The sequence below is a fragment of the Branchiostoma belcheri genome, unplaced genomic scaffold (genome assembly GCF_001625305.1).
Source record: "Branchiostoma belcheri isolate BF01 breed outbred unplaced genomic scaffold, Haploidv18h27 scaffold90, whole genome shotgun sequence".
Classification (NCBI taxonomy): Eukaryota; Metazoa; Chordata; class Leptocardii; order Amphioxiformes; family Branchiostomatidae; genus Branchiostoma; species Branchiostoma belcheri.
This window is the reverse complement of record NW_017804576.1, coordinates 1,027,698-1,046,134: the sequence shown is the minus strand read 5'-3', so window position 1 is coordinate 1,046,134 and position 18,437 is coordinate 1,027,698. Positions and strand designations below refer to the sequence as shown.

Below are 18,437 nucleotides of genomic sequence, written 5' to 3'. Positions count from 1 at the left end.
GTTCTGGCTGGTTCACTTCGGGGCTGCAGGAGCTCTCCAAGTAGACATCAGCAGGAGTTTTCCACAGCAGAAGCAGAAGTTCTACTGGTGCCCGTAGCCAGGATTTTGAATGGGGGGTTCTTCCCACTGCTTGAGGGGACCAGCGAGCACCGTAGGCGCGAGGTTCTTAGGAGGGTTTGGGGGCATGCTCCCCCGGGAAATTTTGAAAAATAAACCTTCTAAAATGCATGGCATTTCGTGCATTTTTGAGAGAATTTCCAACAAAAAAAAATCAGAGATAAATTTTTCATTCAATGACAGAGGGAGCAGTTTTTCTACGATTCTAGTCCATCTTTTTAAGAAAAATCTTGGACCTTTACATAAAAAGTGGACCAAAAAGTGGACCTTTACATAAAAGTGGACCTTTGAGCCTTGTGTGTGTGGGGGGGGGGGTCTTCCGAACCCATAATGGTGTTCTTAATGGTGAAGCAGAGGGCAGCAGCCCCGAAGAGAACCCGCCCAATCCGCGATAGACTTACCCTGGATGCCAGAACCTTAAGCACACTGGGACCAAAGTAAATCCAGTGTGCACAATGAATACTAGTATTACTTTGGTTGGGCCAGTGTGCTATGGGTCTGACAGCTAGGCTACGATAGACTGAACACCAGGCTACAGATACTGCTGAGTCCTAGCCTCTACCAGGCTTCGGGAGGCGGCTAGAAAGAGTAGAGATCGGTCAAATAGAGAGATAACATGCCGAGGGAGTTGATCTGCCAGAGAGTACATTTTACCGCACCCGCTAGCGGCAGACTGTTCTCTCCAGCATACCAACTCCCCTGGCATGCTAGTCTCTATTTCTACTCTTTCCAGCCGCTTTCCGAAGCCTGGTAGAGGCTAGCTGAATCCGCAGCTGTCCTACACGAGAAAGACGAAGCTGATCACCACAGAGCCAACAGCAGTCACCCACATGGCCGCCCTGTCCACCACCAGGGCAGCCATCTTCCACTCGCGTTCTTGCTCCTCGTCGTCAGCGATTCCCTGCAGATGGGCGGTGATGTCCTCCACCCTGGCTGAAATCTGGTGAAGCAAGGATCGCTGTGTGCAGTCGGTGAGGGCGATCTCCTGTAGAGTGTTGCGGCCCGTGTCCTTCAGCTCAGCGTTGTCTTCGCCGTTCAGCAACTCGTGGGTATGGTTTGCATGATTTGGAGATGCCCCGGAGGCGGCTGGCCGGTCTTTGGCGATGTCGCACATGCAGAAGAAGTTTGCCATGTAGCGCAGCAGCAGCAGGCGGAGGCAGCGGGGCAGCGGGCGGGAGGGGTGGCCGGGGTGGGACAGCCGCAGCACCAGGATCGTCAGCAGCAGCGAGATGGTCACCAGCACGATCGTGGCCGTGAAGAACCTCCCTGGGATGGAATAGGCACAGAACCGTGAGGATGATTAGGTTATACTTTGTGCCTTAAAAACAAACTAGCATAGACTACAAATTCAGTGGCAGAAATGTATACTTTCCTAATGTCCAAGCAGATACATTGTACTATGGTGGCAGAAGATAGTATCAAATAATCCAGGCAGTATCCATTGGCCAGAGACGTTCCTTGGGAGGCGAATGGACACTGCCTGACCAATTCGATACTGTCTTTTGCCACCCTAGGATCTGCTTGGAGATTAATGCTTTCCAAGTAGTCTCCACCAGACTAACAACATGTGTTCAAAAACAGTAAAATTTAGCCAAATAGGGATTGATTAGGGGAGTTCCCGTGGACTGACTATCCTGGCCAATTATTTCATCTCTATTTAACGATTTCTCCGATCCCCTGCTGTATGAAGGCCTGGTGGAGGCTAGAGTGCTAGGATGAGGGTTCTGTCTGGAAGGTTCTGCCAAGTCTAATGGTTCTTACCGAGCATGGGAGTGGATATGGAGGTGGCGGGGAGCTGGGAGGCCAGGAGTTGCTGAAACACCACCAGCGACAGAAGGACCGTGATGGTAAAACCCAGTCGCTCTGGAAAAAAGTCCATAATATGTAGTTCGTTACTGCTACTTTACTTTTTTTTTTGGACATGAGGCATGCTCCAGTTCCTCTAGTTATTGGTTAGTCCCTTATTTACCTTTATGGCGTCGAGAGGGTAGGTTAGCGGACATTACATTGAGAGATCGTGGGCTCGATTCCTGGCATTCCTGGTAAGACAGTGTGTCCTTCGGACAGGCACTTAACACGAATTTCCTCACTCCATCCAGGTGTACATCGGGTACCTGACTTCGGTTGGTGAGATAAAGGGCGGTTGAAGGAGAGGAATGGGCTCCGCCTTCCAATACCATGGCCTAGACACAGTGGACTAACAACCCACTGCCCCTAATCGGCCTCAAAAGGCTATGTACGAAGGCCCACAACGACACTGCGACACACCTCTTCCCAAGCCCGGAAAGGGTCGGCGCTGCGAAGGTCTGTACCTGTGGGCCTTCGTAGCTATGGGACTACCATCACCCTTACCTCCGCTGTCTGGCGGGATGTAGAAGGCCGCCAGGTTGAGGACCAGCAGGTCCAGACACGGGACCACCATGTTGATGATGTAGAACAGGCGGCGGCGCGTCAGGTGGACGTGCAGCTCCATACTGGGCCACGGCGCGTCAGGGCAGCATTTGTAGTACGTCAACTGGACATTCAAAGGAATTGTCATGAAAGTTCATCTGTGTTGGTAGTTACATGTTTAAAATTAAAACTTTTGATCCACCACAAAGAATTCTCTCACCTAGAGCTATAGACTGACCCAGTGAAGCTTATCACGTGACTTTTTTGAAGTGTGACGTCAACACTGGGTCAAAGGTATCTGGTAGACGATGTCGGCCCCCGTCGCGGTTCAATGAAGGTTGATGGGCCCTGATGTATATGGCTTCCTTCACCCCTCAATTTGGACACTGAACAAGACTATTTCTTGTTTAATCCATTGATGTTTTTGCTGTTCATATTGTATGTGGTAATAGCGGGAGCTGTTGGCACCGCGTGTACAGTATGTACGCATGGCTTTTTATGGTCTCACATTTCGGTCTCGCAAGTGTCGCATTCAGCAACTACCACTGGACATTATGTAGCAAATGGCAGGACAGAGTTGGAGAGGCTGGTCACCATATATATGAAGGTGTTTCTTAAAAGTAGCTATATATAGGAATAAACAGAGAAGTAGTTTCTTGGGTTAGACCTTGTGAGGGTTAACATTATGGAGTTGCATTGCAACTTTTGCCTTCCTATTTATGATAAAGTATCGAGTCTATGGACATAAGGACCAAACCATCAGCCATCAGTGGAAATGCCAAAAGGAGAAATCTCGGCATTTTCTCTCCGCGAGTTCAGCACCAAGGCCAGGCCTGTTTAAAGTTAAAACTTTTGGTCCAACACAAAAAATTCTCTCACCTAGAGCTTTTGACCAGAGAGGGGTGAAGGAAGCCATATACATCAGGGCCCATCACCCTACATTGAACCAGGGGCCGACATCGTCTACCAGATACCTTTGACCCAGTGTTGACGTCACACTTCAAAGAAGCCACGTGACAAGCTTCACTGGGTCAGTCTACTGAGAAAGACCAGAGTGACTGGTCGAAAGCTCTAGGTGAGAGAATTTTTTGTGTTGGACCAAAAGTTTTTAACTTTAAACATGTAACTACCAACACAGATGAACTTTCATGATAGAAGGCCAGGCCTGTTTACCTTTTTCCACACCTCAGTCCTTGTCACCTCGAACTTGTCGTTCTCCGCGAATGCAGTCATGTCCATGCTGCCTGAGATGTTGAAGAGGTCCAGCTGAGCCGGGCCATACAGCCAGGAGGAGAACTCCAGCTTACAGGTCTGTGTAGGAACGGAGCGGGGGTATACGGTTTATTCGTTTATTTTGTTTTATTTGCACCTATATAAAAAATTACATAATCAAATAATAACAATCAGAGAATATGCGGGGTAGGCCAGAAACCTAGGTGGTGTTTTAAAGGGCCTACCCCAAACAAAGATAACTTATGACAAAACATATTTGAATTAAACATCAAAATTAAGCAATGAAATAATTGATTAATTAAACAAAATCAAGACACAGAAATAATAACTGAAGTGTGTAAACTAGTTTTTACATCTACGAAAAGAAATTAAACAAAAGTGTTATACATGTAATTCAGGTCGCTGTTACAGAAATAAACTGATTAGATAATTAACATACAAATTAACGATTAAAACAAAAGATTGAAAAAGAGCATACTGTTGAGACATATTTAGCGCTAAAATAATACAAAAATCAAATAATCTACATATTTGTTTTCTATCCCGACATTTATCACAGGACATGGAGACGCCACACACAAAAGTTTTTTCAACTTATTTTTATGCCGCCACCAAAGCAGACAAACACATGAACGGACAACAGAAATACTCATTTTCACCTGAGTCAAGTGTGAAGTGCCTTTCTCAAGGGCACAAGATCGGTGGCATGCATGCCCCATGGCAGGGTTCGAACTCGGCCGATCGCTCTGCCGTTACGCCACACGACCCCGCGAAGCTACATACACGTGTAAATGTTGATGAGGTTTGTCCTGTATGTTGATGCAAGTTAAACGGAAGGTAGCCCTCACCTGTCTATCATAGGGAAACGCGCTGACGTCCACTTCGCATGCGCTGCTGAACAGTCCGGGTTGGAACCACGACACGCGACCCTCACTGGTCACGGTGACGTCAGTGATCCGTGGCACCTCACCCGAGCCCCCTCCAGCACTTCACAAATAAAACAAACAAACAAACAAACGAATTGAGAGGATCGTCTCGTCGACTTCCTTCGCACACATAAAATCAGTTATTTACGTTCCCTTCCTGATTATCCTTTTCTTTCCCTTGTTTATACATGTATGTACCGGACCACATGTTACCAACACATCGGCAACCTGCCGAGAATCCCATGTTGTGAGGCTAGGCAGTAACGAAGAAGAAGACGAAGACGAAGGTGATCATCAGTTTTGAAACGCTATCTCCAAAGCAAACTATTTTGCATAGAACGTTCATTCAAATGCACATCACAGGGGCACGTCGGCAGAACGCACTTCGCCTGTGCGAAACCTGTAATGTATTGTGCATAACAAGAACATCCCGCGCCGTCTAAGGTCGCATTCGCGTATTTAAGGACGGCATCCAGTCTATATATAGTTCTATACAAAATAGTGTCGGAAAAGGTATCGTCTGCAACGGGCAAAATTCTGACCAAACATCCGCAGTACGTTCTACTGACGTGCTAGCCATATGGACGTTAGGTCGATGTTTATTTCTTTATTTATTTCATCATAAGACGGCTGGTTAGCCCCATTCAGCTTACATTAGATGTTTTCCAAGGGGGCCCAGCAAAATTACACAAGACATTGTTACATACAGTAAGACAAGAGTGGACAACATACAGTAAACATAAAAGTCTGATGCGTCAAAACAGAGTCATAGTCCTATACTGAAAGTCCTAGCCGTTCAAAGGTCAAAAACACGACAATCAAAGAATGGAGGTTAGAGGTCAGGTTTCATGTGACATGTTGTACTAACTTGTTGATGAGGAAGAGGTCGGGAGTCCAGACTTCTTTAGAGTGGAAGGTTACCAAAGTGACGCCGCCATGTTGTGACGCGTTCCACCGCAGTAACTCGTCCGTCCAGTACTGTAACGTTGGAAATACCATATTCCTGTTATAACCGCCATCAGCATCAATTTACATGGGGCAATAAAAGTCATTCAAGTAAAGCAATACTTGAATATATTAGCAAAGTTCTAGATCTTTAATCACAACCACCAGTTTAACTGCCATCTTCATCACTGTGCACTAAAGCTAGGTGTTGCTGGTTCAGCCGAGGCCTACGTTCTTAAATGGCTACGATACCAGGCAAGGCAGAGGGAAAGTGGAACGGACTGTACAAGAACATTAAGGACTCACACTGATTTGTTGTGCCGATCCGGCTTTACCTTTGGCAATTAGCCGCAGATTGGTACCCGAGAACAGTCATTTATTATATTATTACTGGTTCACTGTGCAATAAAGTTACGTATTATCCACGGATGTTACATGCCTTTCTATAGAACAGTACTTACAAATCGTAGCCACAGCTGACTTGTGAAGACCTGGTTTTGTTCTTCCTTTGGGATAGAACACATTGATATGTTATTACTTTTAAGTAGCAACATATCACGGTCAACATTTAACGTCAGAACGGGAACTTGTCCGGAACTGAAGATTGAAGTTCATACCCCGTGTTTAACTGATCTCCACCAGACTCCTTTTGCGGGCTGAACAAATCGTAGAAATCGGCCTAAAAGGGGGATATAATTGGCCAGGTCCCTCTATGGCCGCGAAACTCCTCTGGCCAATTATATCCCCTTTTTAGGCCGATTTCTACGATTTGTTCAGCCCGCAAAATGAGTCTAGACCTGGTGGAGACTAGTATTTAACTGTTGTGTTTATAAACGAGATGCACTTTCTACTTGACTGTACATTATATAAAGATGAACGTCAAGAGCTATTCGATATTTTACAATTAGACAAGATATGTAAGAAAATGTCAAAGCAGGACATGTTTAAACACTTGATGTCATACAAGAACGAATGTAGAGTAGACAAACTATGTAATTATGTTTCCAAATGTTTCAAAAAGAGAGAAGAAAGGGCAACTAACAGTAGATGATAGGTAGTATACAGTATTGTTATAATGTATAAATTCCTAGCAATTAGCATTAGAATATAGCGTCCCAGTATGGCTGTATGCAATACTCATGTTTTGCATACTGCATGTCCTCTTGTGCATTTAGCCCATCTGGGCAAGAACATGCAATAAAGATTCATATCATTATCATTACAACATGACGAACTCACCAGCCCCACCACCTGCCTCAGCGCCACGTCGAAGTCCAGCCTGACCGCCGTGTTCTGGTCCCGGACAGGCCGGAGCCGCTCGTCGTAGTTTTCCAGCAGTGCCTTCCTCAGCGGTATAGCGGCGTACTGGCCGGCCAACCCTGGGTAGGGCCGAACAACGTGCCGCAGGTTGAATGAGCACCATTTTATAATAGATTGTACACTCTACAATGATAAGCGTCTATTGCTGTTCAGTGTTTACCTTTCTTTCCGCTTGTTCAATTGATTTCAATACGTTAGATCCTATAGATAAATGCAACTGCATTCTCAGGGGAGATAACCAATACTGTGTTCAAATAGGAAAATTCATTAAAGAATGTTTCGATCTTAGAGAACACATGTTAGAGAATAGTTAACCTTTATTGTTACATCATACATATACTCTGTACGTAAGATGACGTTATCCACACATGTATTTAGCTTTGTTAGATCTTTAGTTAAGTTGTAGAAGACCATACAAAAGTCTCTGTACTTTTTTGTTGTGTCAATAAAGAATCTATCTATATAACATGTGAGAGTTTGGCAACAGTCTCGGGATGGCGTCTCTGCCTACAGCGCCATTTTGGTGTGTTTCGTAGCCAATTCGTTAATATACGTCATTATAATAACTTTATTGCGCAACAATTGTACAGTGTACAAAGTATGGCATGTACTAACTTAAGTAAGTACATGTCAACTACATTTTCATAAGACTAATCTAATACAAAAGTGGGTGGCTAGTATGAGATAGGTATTAACTTATACAATCGTTGAAAGAGTTTCTAATATCCATACAGTCTTTAATATATATCCCTATGTATAGCATGTAGTCATTGAAGGCTATACATTCAGACATGGAGATACGTGTACAAGGCAACTGTTATTCAAGCAACTGGATAGATTTTGAAAACTGCAATTTTTCGGGTGAGCATCCACAACTTTTCGCCGACGACTGTCGTTAATGTAAGTCGTAAGACAAGTGACAACCGTGAAAAGAAATACAAACACATGTGGTTTAAAAACAGCATTCATGATCTATAAAGAGCCCTTTTCCATACTGTATGTACATGTCAGAGACCACCATGTAACCAAACTTAACAAGATCTCTCGGTGTTGCCCCCTCCCCCCCAATTCCCACGAAGAAAACAGATGCTTCTCAGAATTGAACAAAGAAGGCCCGGCGGTAACTAATCATCATTATCGTGTGCAAACAACCAGAACTTATCATCGCCATGTTACTGGCGTGTTACTTTTACTAGCGTCGCAATCTAACCTGTTGACACATTATTGTTATGGACTTACGTTCTGCGTTGGTCATGCTCACATAAACTGAATATGTGGTATAAAAACTAGTCTCTACCAAACTAACTACGCTGGCTATACATAGGAGAATATTTGCCAGGGGAGTTTGGCCGCCTTGTAGGTTTGACTGGCCGCGCAGGGAAAGAAACAACCTCCCCACGGCCAGACTCCCTTGGCCAATTTTACTCTCTTTTTTGACAAATTCTACGATCCGTATTCCCGTAGAAAGGCCTGGTGGAGGCTATATAAAAACTGAGTTTCTGTGTACAATTAAGACACGTATTGCAGAACGGCGTCCTTTCCTGTCTGTGCCTGTTTAAATCAGGTTTAAATCGTTCTGTATCATGTCTACATATATACATGTACATAACCGTGTGTGTTGTTGTCTAACTGCCCTTGGCATAACAAGCCGGGCGTGCGAACAGACCAGGTAACGTTACATGCATCAGCGATAATCGATGTACTTAATGGGTGCAATGAACTCTCGTGGGAGCCTTTCATAGATAAACCTTGAACTCATCCAGAGATTAGTCTCTACCAGACTAACTACGCTGGCTATGTATAGGAGAATAATTGCCAGGGGAGTTTGGCCGCCTTGTAGGTTTGACTGGCCGCTTCGGAGGGAAAGAAACTACCTCCCCACGGCCGGACTCCATTGGCCAATTTTACTCTTTTTTTTGACAAATTCTACGATCCGTATTCCCGTAGAAAGGCCGGGTGGAGGCTATCCAGAGATCGACTTGTTCTCCATTTATATATGAAGTGACGTTTCGTGACAATCACTGCATGATTGGAAATTAATTGTATGAGGCAAAAAAAGGAGCTCTGACCTCTTGTAGGTAGCCATTAACGAGACTGACTTTTCAACTGTTATCTGCCTCACTGACCTACTTATTATTGGTCAGTTGTGGTTGGCTTGATTATCTACCGTGAATCCAATACGTTCTGCTTCTGTCGTAGCCTGTCATTTTGTACTGAACCCGCTGCAGAAAGAATCTACTTACCTTGTATACAGTAAGCACACACAACGATCGCGACAACAGAGAACCTGGTACTCGTAGTACGAGCCTCCATGTTGACATACTAACACACCCTGTTGTTACCCGGAGCGAGGAGCTTTCATCACAGTAAAACGTCCTTGCCTGGAGCGACAGCTAAGAAGGCGGGGTCTCCAATTGTTGTTAGTTCCACTTAATCCTTGCGCCAATTACCCAGTGGTGACGAAATACCAGTGAAATACCAGTGACACGTTGGGAAGTTGGATGCAGATTTTTCTAACGATAAAAACTCATTACATTACATTGCAAATATTTTCCGATTTGAATTGATGTCTGCATAAAAATTGTCATTGTCTGATGAAAATCATTACATTGCATGTATTGTCCGGTTTAAACGCATGGTTAACTCCAGCCCCGGTCCGTGACACAAATTTGAAGAATGTTCCTCGGGGCGATTCGATGAAAAACGTACAGCATGTTTGGTCCCATGAAATCACACCACATTATCATCATATCACACCTTAGACACTGACTAGCAATACTCTAAGGTGATTTTTTTTTGCTATCAACCCATCTTCTTTGTATCTGTACAATGAGGGGAAGAGTACGAGTACCAGTAATACGTTGGTGCACTGTGACAGTTGTTGTTAGTTCGCACAGGTGTGACCCGGAGGCTATCATTGCGGTGTCACAACAAAAACGTTAATTACTCAGTTGGAAAGTGTATTGTTGGACCGGGTACTTTCACACGTAATCTCCCAGTCGAAGTGCGCCTCTGGCTCAAGTTTGGAAAAGTCACTGAGTTCGATTTTAATACTGGTGACGCATTAAGAGATGCTTTATACCATCTTGATAATAATGACTTCTACCAACTGTCAGATTAACTTTCAAGATAAGATTGGCGCCTCCTAATCAATGTTTACTACAACAAACCGGCATTTCGCTCGTACACGCAAGAAGTCGGACAATGTCTGTGAGTCGAAGTTTAAGATCTTTGATGATACCAGGTACTTGATACGTCCTACAGAAGGAGTATGCAGCGTAACGTACATGTACAAGTAGCACCTATTCAGTGTATACAACAAGCAACAACTTTACACGCGAGGGGCTGGACAATGTCTGTGACTTGACAGAGACGTGCTTGACTAATACTAGCTCAGATACTTAATAGGTATCTAAGTATCAGACTCAGGTCTTACATAGTAAAATATCTTACAGACTTAGCAAGAGACAAACGACAATGGATTGAACTGTACAGAGCTATACACTGATTCCCTCTGTCAATATCTGATAATCTACTGCTAAATTACAACCAGGAACAGTTAAATACATGCATACACACACACACACACACACACACATATATAAAACTTGATAACAAAGTTATATGAATAACGCTATATTATTAATATGTCCTATAGAAGGAAAACCAAACTGATGACTATAGAGGCGATGAGAGTCCCTAACATGGCCGCTCTGTCCAGCACGAGTGCCGCCATCTTCCACTCTCCCTCCTTCTCCCCGTCCTTCACGTGATCCTGCAGACAGGTCGAGATGTCCTCCACCTGCGATTTATTTTATTTGTTTTCTTTAATCAATAATTCAACTTAGACAAAACAAAACATGGTGGTAGCATACTCTAGCTTTAGCTAATTTTAAGCTCACCACCAAACATATATACAAGAATATTTATTTATTTACAGGGTTACCCAACTAGGCATAGAGACTACGAGAGCCAGAGGCGCACCTCGACTCGGAGATTACGTGTGAAAGATTGAATAATACAATTATATACATGTACAACTTATCAGAACAACACTATACAATAATAGGTTTACTAACATTGGTAAGCTTCCTGATATTTACATACTGTAGTTACCGAGTTAGTGTATTAAACAGAATATGGACACCCGGGGGATTTCCATGCTTTGACTTTGAACGAAGACAGTGTAGGGACTGATTGTGTATAAACTGGGAGGGAGTTCCACAGTTGGGTAGCTCTGTGGAAGGAGGCTTTCCGTGTTCCTGCACTTTTAGGGATTTGTACGCAGAAGTTACCTGCGATGAAATCTGCTGAAGCAGGGACCGGCGTGTGGTGGAGTCGTGTCGCGTGTTCTCGTACCGAATGTCGCGACGAAACTCCCTCAGCTCGGTGTCCTCAGCGTCGTGCAACAGGTCGTGGTTACCTGTCAATAAAAGGAAAAACACATCAAGGACAGGCGTCCGAAAATAGTTTCGTCAGGTTTCATCAAAGTAAAGCATACAGGAGTTTTCTTTTACACATTCTTACTCAAACATATTCATATACATGGTGACAGGAGTCCAAATACTAGTACCTCCTGCTAGAAAATTGCAACATGTTGTAACCCAACACCGGTTACCATGGTAACAGACGTTAGGTTCTGGTCATTGGCCTTTTGTATCTTAGCATGAACGTCTCTCTGTGTTGGTATAGTTCAAAATTTGGGTAAGTCCCAATTTACTCGGTGTTGGTCAGAACACATTTAGCCATTTTTGTCATATTGACTTTTGTGTTTGGAACGGAAGAGGAAACACAGCAAAAACAATATGTTTTCCTTCGGTAAACATAAACATATAATCTCCAAGCAGATCCCTTTCGGTGGCAAGACACTGTATCCATTAGCCAGAGAAGTTTGCATGGCCATCGAATGTTGCTAATGGACACTCCTCTGGCCAATGGATACTATCTTGCCACCGTATGATCTGTTGGGAGAGTAAGGCCACTTCAAGTAAATTTTATGGATGACGTACCTTTGGAGACCCGAAATCTAATGCGAGAGGGCGAAAAAAAAAAACAAGAAGGGCCCTAAAAACAAGATGCCTAGATAAGAAATATACTAAGAGACGACAAATGTTAGGGCACAATTTGAATGAGGTGACACAGTGTAACAAGCAAGAAGTCTTTTATTCGTAATCAAAACAGCAATATTAATAAATCAGCTGGAACAGCAGTTGTCGTCCTGCCCTGTTCTCGCGTTACGGGTTTCGCGTCAATCTGACGATTTGTGGCACTGTCGTGACTCTTTGGTCATAGTTACAGGAAGTGGAATTTCTTGGGTTTTTTTCTAGGAACAGGCCGAAATCAATGCGCGCGCGGACGTCATCCATAAAATTTACATGGTGTGGCCTAATAAGAATAAACCTCTACGCCGCGGTGTCTCTCTGGCGATGTCGCACATGCAGAAGAAGTTTGCCATGTAGCGCAGCAGCAGCAGGCGGAGGCAGCGGGGCAGCGGGCGGGAGGGGTGGCCGGGGTGGGACAGCCGCAGCACCAGGATCGTCAGCAGCAGCGAGATGGTCACCAGCACGATCGTGGCCGTGAAGAACTGGCCTGTACATGTAGTGAAACAACGTGAAGGATTTTAGTAATTGTATCTCAAAAAGCAACCGGCATAAACTACAAATTTGCTAAAAGGATATGCTAGAATGGGGAGTTGTCCGATGCCATGTTCTAGAGTAGAGTAGTCTATAGAGTAGAGTAGAGTAGAGTAGAGTAGAGTAGAGTAGAGTAGAGTAGAGTACAGCAGAGTAGAGTAGAGTAGAGTAGAGTAGAGCAGAGCAGAGTAGAGTAGAGTAGAGTAGAGAAGAGCACCAGGATCGTCAGCAGCAGCGAGATGGTCACCAACACGTGAAGAACTGGCCTGTGTGGAACAACATAAAGGATTCTAACTAATTTAGAAAAAAAAATGGCGTTAACTACAAATTTGCTAGAATGGGAATTTTTCCGTATGTGACGGTCTAAAGTCTATCACGTCTCTCGGAAAAATGCGGCCGATTCAAGAGTCACTACGGCTAGGTCTAGAGTAGCGTAGAGTCTACAGACCATCCAAACTGGGACGTCCGTAGTAGCCTGGGTACCAGACCTATTCTAGCTTCCGGGCCTCTCCGCAAAAATAGGATAAAGTCTCGGGAGCTACATGTGAAATAGGTCTGGTAATTAATAACCAGGCTACTACGGACGTCCCAGTTTGGATGGTCTAATGATCTGTAGTTCCATGAACCTGTCAAACCCTCTGTTCTGATTGCATTTACTGTGAGTGCACAGACTCCATCTGGTATTCTTACCAAGCATGGGTGTAGATGTAGAAGTGGCGGGGAGCTGGGTGGTCAGCAGCTGCTGAAACACCACCAGCGACAGGAGAACCGTGATGGTAAAACCCAGCCTCTCTGGAAAACAAAACGCAGTTGATTATTTGTTGCCCGCAAATCAGTAGAACCAAGGAGCTGTGTAGAAGCTCCTTGGTAGAACACAGTATTCGTGGGCGAACAACGTAGACCACCCTAGCCCTATGGCAGGTCCCGAAGTGACCTGCCATAGGCAGGAATAAGATTTGCCAAAGTTTCACATCAAGTTCAGTTTTGTCGTATTAATCGAAACAAAGCCAATGTCAAGTTCGTTCATTAGGCAGTTTGCCCCTCCCGAACTGTAGCTCCTTTAGCTGACCAACTCCCCTGACATCCTCTATTTAGCCGATTTTTACTCTTTCCAGACTCTTCCGAAGCCTGGTAGAGGATAGAGGATACAGGTTGGGTAGAAGAGTCCCTAGACACAGTGGGTGAACAATCCGCTGCCCCTAATTTAAAGGCTATGTACGGAGAGAGACAGAGAGAGAGAGAGAGAGAGAGAGAGAGAGAGAGAGAGAGAGAGACAGAGAGACAGAGAGACAGAGAGACAGAGAGACAGAGAGACACAGAGAGACACAGAGAGACACAGAGAGACACAGAGAGACACAAAGAGACACAGAGAGAGAGTGCTGCGAAGGTCTGTACCTGTGGGCCTTCGTAGCTACGGGACTACCATCACCCTTACCTCCGCTGTCTGGCGGGATGTAGAAGGCCGCCAGGTTGAGGACCAGCAGGTCCAGACACGGGACCACCATGTTGATGATGTAGAACAGGCGGCGGCGCGTCAGGTGGACGTGCAGCTCCATACTGGGCCACGGCGCGTCAGGGCAGCAGGAGAAGAAATTCTCCTGGACAGAACAAAAGGCGAAATATTGTTCCATCTAGTACTCTTGTTGCTGTGTATAGTATACCAAGGACATTATACACAGAATAATGTGTATAATGTCCTTGAGTATACTAACCGTCAGTAAACTTGTATGCGATAGTATCAGCAGTGGTTGACACTCAACCAAGTAATGGTAAGGTTATATACAAATTGCGAGTATTGTGGTAAAATACTCGCTATCGGCGTTTTACAGTGTAAGTATCAAATTTTGATCTCGAAAGTGTCACCGTCAACAGTTATTTCGGTATGTGTGTGTCAGCCGGGCTTCAGTCAATAGTCCTTCGAATGGACCGCCAACCACTCCTACTTGACGAATTCAGCACCAAGGCTAGGCTTGTTTACTCTGAAAGCAGAGACTTCGGCTTTTTTACGTCTTTTTAGGTGTTTTTATCCGGCTTTTTTTTAACGATTCTTTTTTTTTTGCGCTAGCCGTACTGGATACTTAGCCTGGGTTCCATCCTGGTTAGTTTACGTCCGCTCCCATTGTGGGAGCGGACGTAAACTAACCGGGAGCGGACGTAAACTAACCAGGATGGAACCCAGGCTAACTGGATACTGGCCTGCAAATTTGATGCTCTCTTGGGGGGACCAAAAGATCTGCTTGGAGATTCAGGGTTGTTTACCTTTCTCCATACTTTTGCGTCTGTCACTTCGAACTGGTCGTTCTGCGCGAACGCAGACAGATCCATGGTTGCCGACATGTTCATCAGATCCAGGTGAGCCCCGTCATATAGCCAGGAGGAGAAAGACAGCTTGCAGGTCTGTGTAGGAAGGCATACGGTTGGACATAATCTTATTATGTTCACCTTCAAACAGGTTTTTTCTGCTGTTTCGTCTTCATCTCTAAGTTTATAAGGTCAATGGCCAGAACGAGACGTCTGTCACCATGGTAACTGCTATTGTAGCAGACACCCTGTGGTGTTGGATTACATTATTATGTAGCGAGTGGTAGGACAATTGGAGGTGCTGGTCACAATATATATGAATGTAAGACTGAACAGAGCAGTAGTTTATTGGGCTACACCGGGTGAAGGTAAGCATTGTGCATTTCCTTTGCAAGTATTACCTTTTTCGTTTCGCATCTTACACAGCTTTAGCACAAATGTCCTTGTTTCATATTGAAATGTCCACCTCTTCTGACACTTCAAGTAGAATGCACAGCGTTGTAAAACTACGTCAGCTATAATACTGAGACTAACCCTTCACCTGTTGATCATACGGGAATTCGCTGACGTCCACTTCGCATGCGCTGCTGAAGAGTCCCGGTTGGAACCACGTGACGCGCCCCTCACTGGTCACGGTGACGTCAGTGACGTGTGGTAGATCACCCGAGCCTCCTCCGACGCTTAAGTTAAAACAGACAGATTTGTATGATGGCCAACACCACGCTTAAGCTTATTATTACGTTTACCTTAGTACATTATTATGTTAACCTTTGTAGAAGGAAGACATGTTGTTTTTGCTCTTTGTTCTTTTGTTTCAAACACATCAGGTCAGTGACCTGGACTAGACGTCTGTCACCATGGTAACTGGTACTGTAGCAGACACTCTGTGTGTTGGGTTACATTATGTGGCAAGTGGCAGGACAGCTTTGGACTCAAGTCGTCATATACTAGTATCATCAATATATTTGTGTACGACTAAACAGAGCAGCAGTAGTTTGTTAGACTAACGTTAGACAATATAAAGGTAAACATTATGCATTTGATTTGCAAATGTTACCTTTCTAGTGTTCTAAAAATACTCTCGAAACGTCAAATCCACACACTTCCTTTCTACAACACCCTTTAGAAAGACAGGTTAGATGGCCCAGCAGGCTGCATTGGTACTAAGGCCATGTTGATTTGATTATATGGATAACATCCACCCGCGCATGAATTTTCGGCCGTTTCCACAAAAAAAAAGTTTTCAACCATACTGTAAATCGTACAAAACAGTTGCAAAATGAGCAAAAATATACCGTAAGTTACAAAAAAAAAAAAACTATACCAATGTCGTAGAATGCCAAAATCAAACGAAAAAAGACGAAATTGTAAAGAAATGAACTTGAAGACTAGATTATTCGGCAAACCATATTCTGTGCCATTTGTTCAACCCTCATGACCACGTAGATTTCATAATGAAAAGAACTTTTTTTTTTGCAAAACTTTTTTTTATTCGCACGCGCGCATCAATATTAATTTTGGGGTTCCCGGAAGATGTCATCCATATAATCAAATCAACATGGCCTAACTTGTTGATGAGGAAGAGGTCAGGCGTCCAGACTTCAGTAGAGTGGAAGGTTATCGTCTTGATGTCGCCATGTTGTGACGCGTTCCACTGCAGTAATTCATCCGTCCAGTACTGTAAAGATCAGGTGATAACGTTATATTACTTCATACACCTAAGCAGCTCAGACAAATTTATGTTCTTAACAAACTTAGACAAACCTAGCTAGCTTCCGCCGCGCCGCGTGCCTGCGAAGCTGGTGTGTTACGCCGAACGGCGGTTATACCGGCTATACTGATACAGAAACCTTCGATTATTAAACATATCTGTTCTTATCTTTTTTACCATCTCTAAGAAACGAGAATAGTTGAAGTTACTTGACAATGTATATATGTAACGTAATCTGTACTCCATTCTTTTTAGTGACCTGTTCTTAACCCAGTGGGCATGCGTGTACAACAAAGGTCTTCGAATTCGTGCATTCATTAATCACGTTCCATTTTCTGTATCAATATCAGCGAAGAAAATGGATCATTTGTTGTTTTTGAACTTGAAAAGAAAATCTGAAGCGATACTGACCAACCGTAGCCACAAGAGCGTTGTGAAGATTTGGTTCAATTCTTCCTGTGAGACAAAACATATTTTTTTAAAAGTTAACTTAGTTGTGCACATGCTGTACCGAATCATCGATATCAAAGCAAACAGATCGGGCACTGCTATTCAAACCCTCGCGAAAAGCGTCAAAGTTGGACATGTATTACTACGTACAAGCTACTCTCCAAGCAGGGGTTTAGGTTGATAGGCGTTGGCTTTAACTTAACGTACAACTACGGTACAAGCCACACCTGAAATGAAAAAAGTCCTTTAGTCTAAACATCACTTTCTTGATAGGAGTATGGTTACAACGTCAGGTGTAAATCAAGAAGTATCAGACAAAACGGAGCTCGGATGTTCAGTCGGATGTTGAACCTTGATGTTACATGTCAGTGGTCCCGAATAGTTAGTAGTGTTAAGAAACAGACTCACGTACGTCACAAGGCTGTCGTTAATGAGCCAAATCCTCGTTGTGTAAACATAGTGTTCGGCTCAGGATCTAGAGGTCCTGGGTTCGAATCCGGCCCATGTCACCGATCTTGTGCCCTTGGGAAAGGCACTTTACACGACTTTCTTCACTTCACCTCAGGTTGAAATGAGTACCTAGTTTCGGTTAGGGACGTCCCTCGGATAGGACGTTAAATGGAGGTCCCGTGTTTGGGGGAGCCACACCCCACGCACGTTAAAGATCCCACCACACTTATCGAAAACAGTAGGGGACCTTCCCGGTGTGAGTGGTTTAGACTTTACAGTCCGGTTTTACGCAGCTTGTACTTACATGGACAAAACTGGTGTGTTACGCCTAACTTTAGGCGGTTTACCGGTTATGCGAAACAAACAAACAAACAAACAAACAAACATAACGAACATAACGAACTTACGTACCAGCCCAACCACCTGCCTCAGCGCCACGTCGAAGTCCAGCCTTACCGTCGTGTTCTGGTCCCGGACAGGCCGGATGTGTTTGTCGTAATTCTGTAACAGTGCCCTTCTCAGCGGCAGGGCAGCGTACTGGGCCGCCAACCCTGGGCAGGATATGTGAATCGAGTAAAGTTGGCATTTTGTTTACTTTCGCTATTCAACTTCACGGTATTTTCGCCTTTTACCTCCCCACCCTAGTCTATATAGGGGCCATCCGATTTGTAGTGGCAACCCCGAAAATATTTTTTTCGGGGTGGCCGCTGCAAATTGGCTGTCTCCCAGGCTATCCCAACCCATCTTACACCTGGGCTGAGTGAGAAAAGTTGTGTGCCAATTTCCCAAGAACATAACAAAACAAAACAAGAGTTCCACGATCTCATACCTTCGCCAAATGATGTTAACCCTTGTGGTTGACAAATTATACAATTTTAATCATTGATTTTGTAAATAAGAGCCTCATTTGCATGGATTATTCTCCATCCAATGACAGCCTTATCTTAACAAAAATGCTAT

The 18,437-nt window shown here is 44.3% G+C and overlaps 1 protein-coding gene across 1 annotated transcript; it reads right to left on the bottom strand.

The window, feature by feature from the left end:
* Positions 1 to 869: 869 nt before the first annotated feature.
* Positions 870 to 18,032, bottom strand: LOC109487927 (the record flags this gene model as incomplete). Its single annotated transcript, XM_019792029.1, has 20 exons — positions 870 to 1,383; positions 1,879 to 1,980; positions 2,470 to 2,632; positions 3,682 to 3,819; positions 4,590 to 4,728; positions 5,536 to 5,645; positions 6,074 to 6,118; positions 6,852 to 6,991; positions 9,176 to 9,219; positions 10,103 to 10,190; positions 10,605 to 10,734; positions 11,228 to 11,355; positions 12,333 to 12,521; positions 13,256 to 13,357; positions 14,001 to 14,163; positions 14,825 to 14,962; positions 15,408 to 15,546; positions 16,435 to 16,544; positions 16,989 to 17,033; positions 17,889 to 18,032. Coding segments are annotated over 20 exons (2,745 nt in total), but the record flags the coding sequence as incomplete, so codon positions are not given.
* Between the last annotated feature and the right edge of the window lie 405 nt (positions 18,033 to 18,437).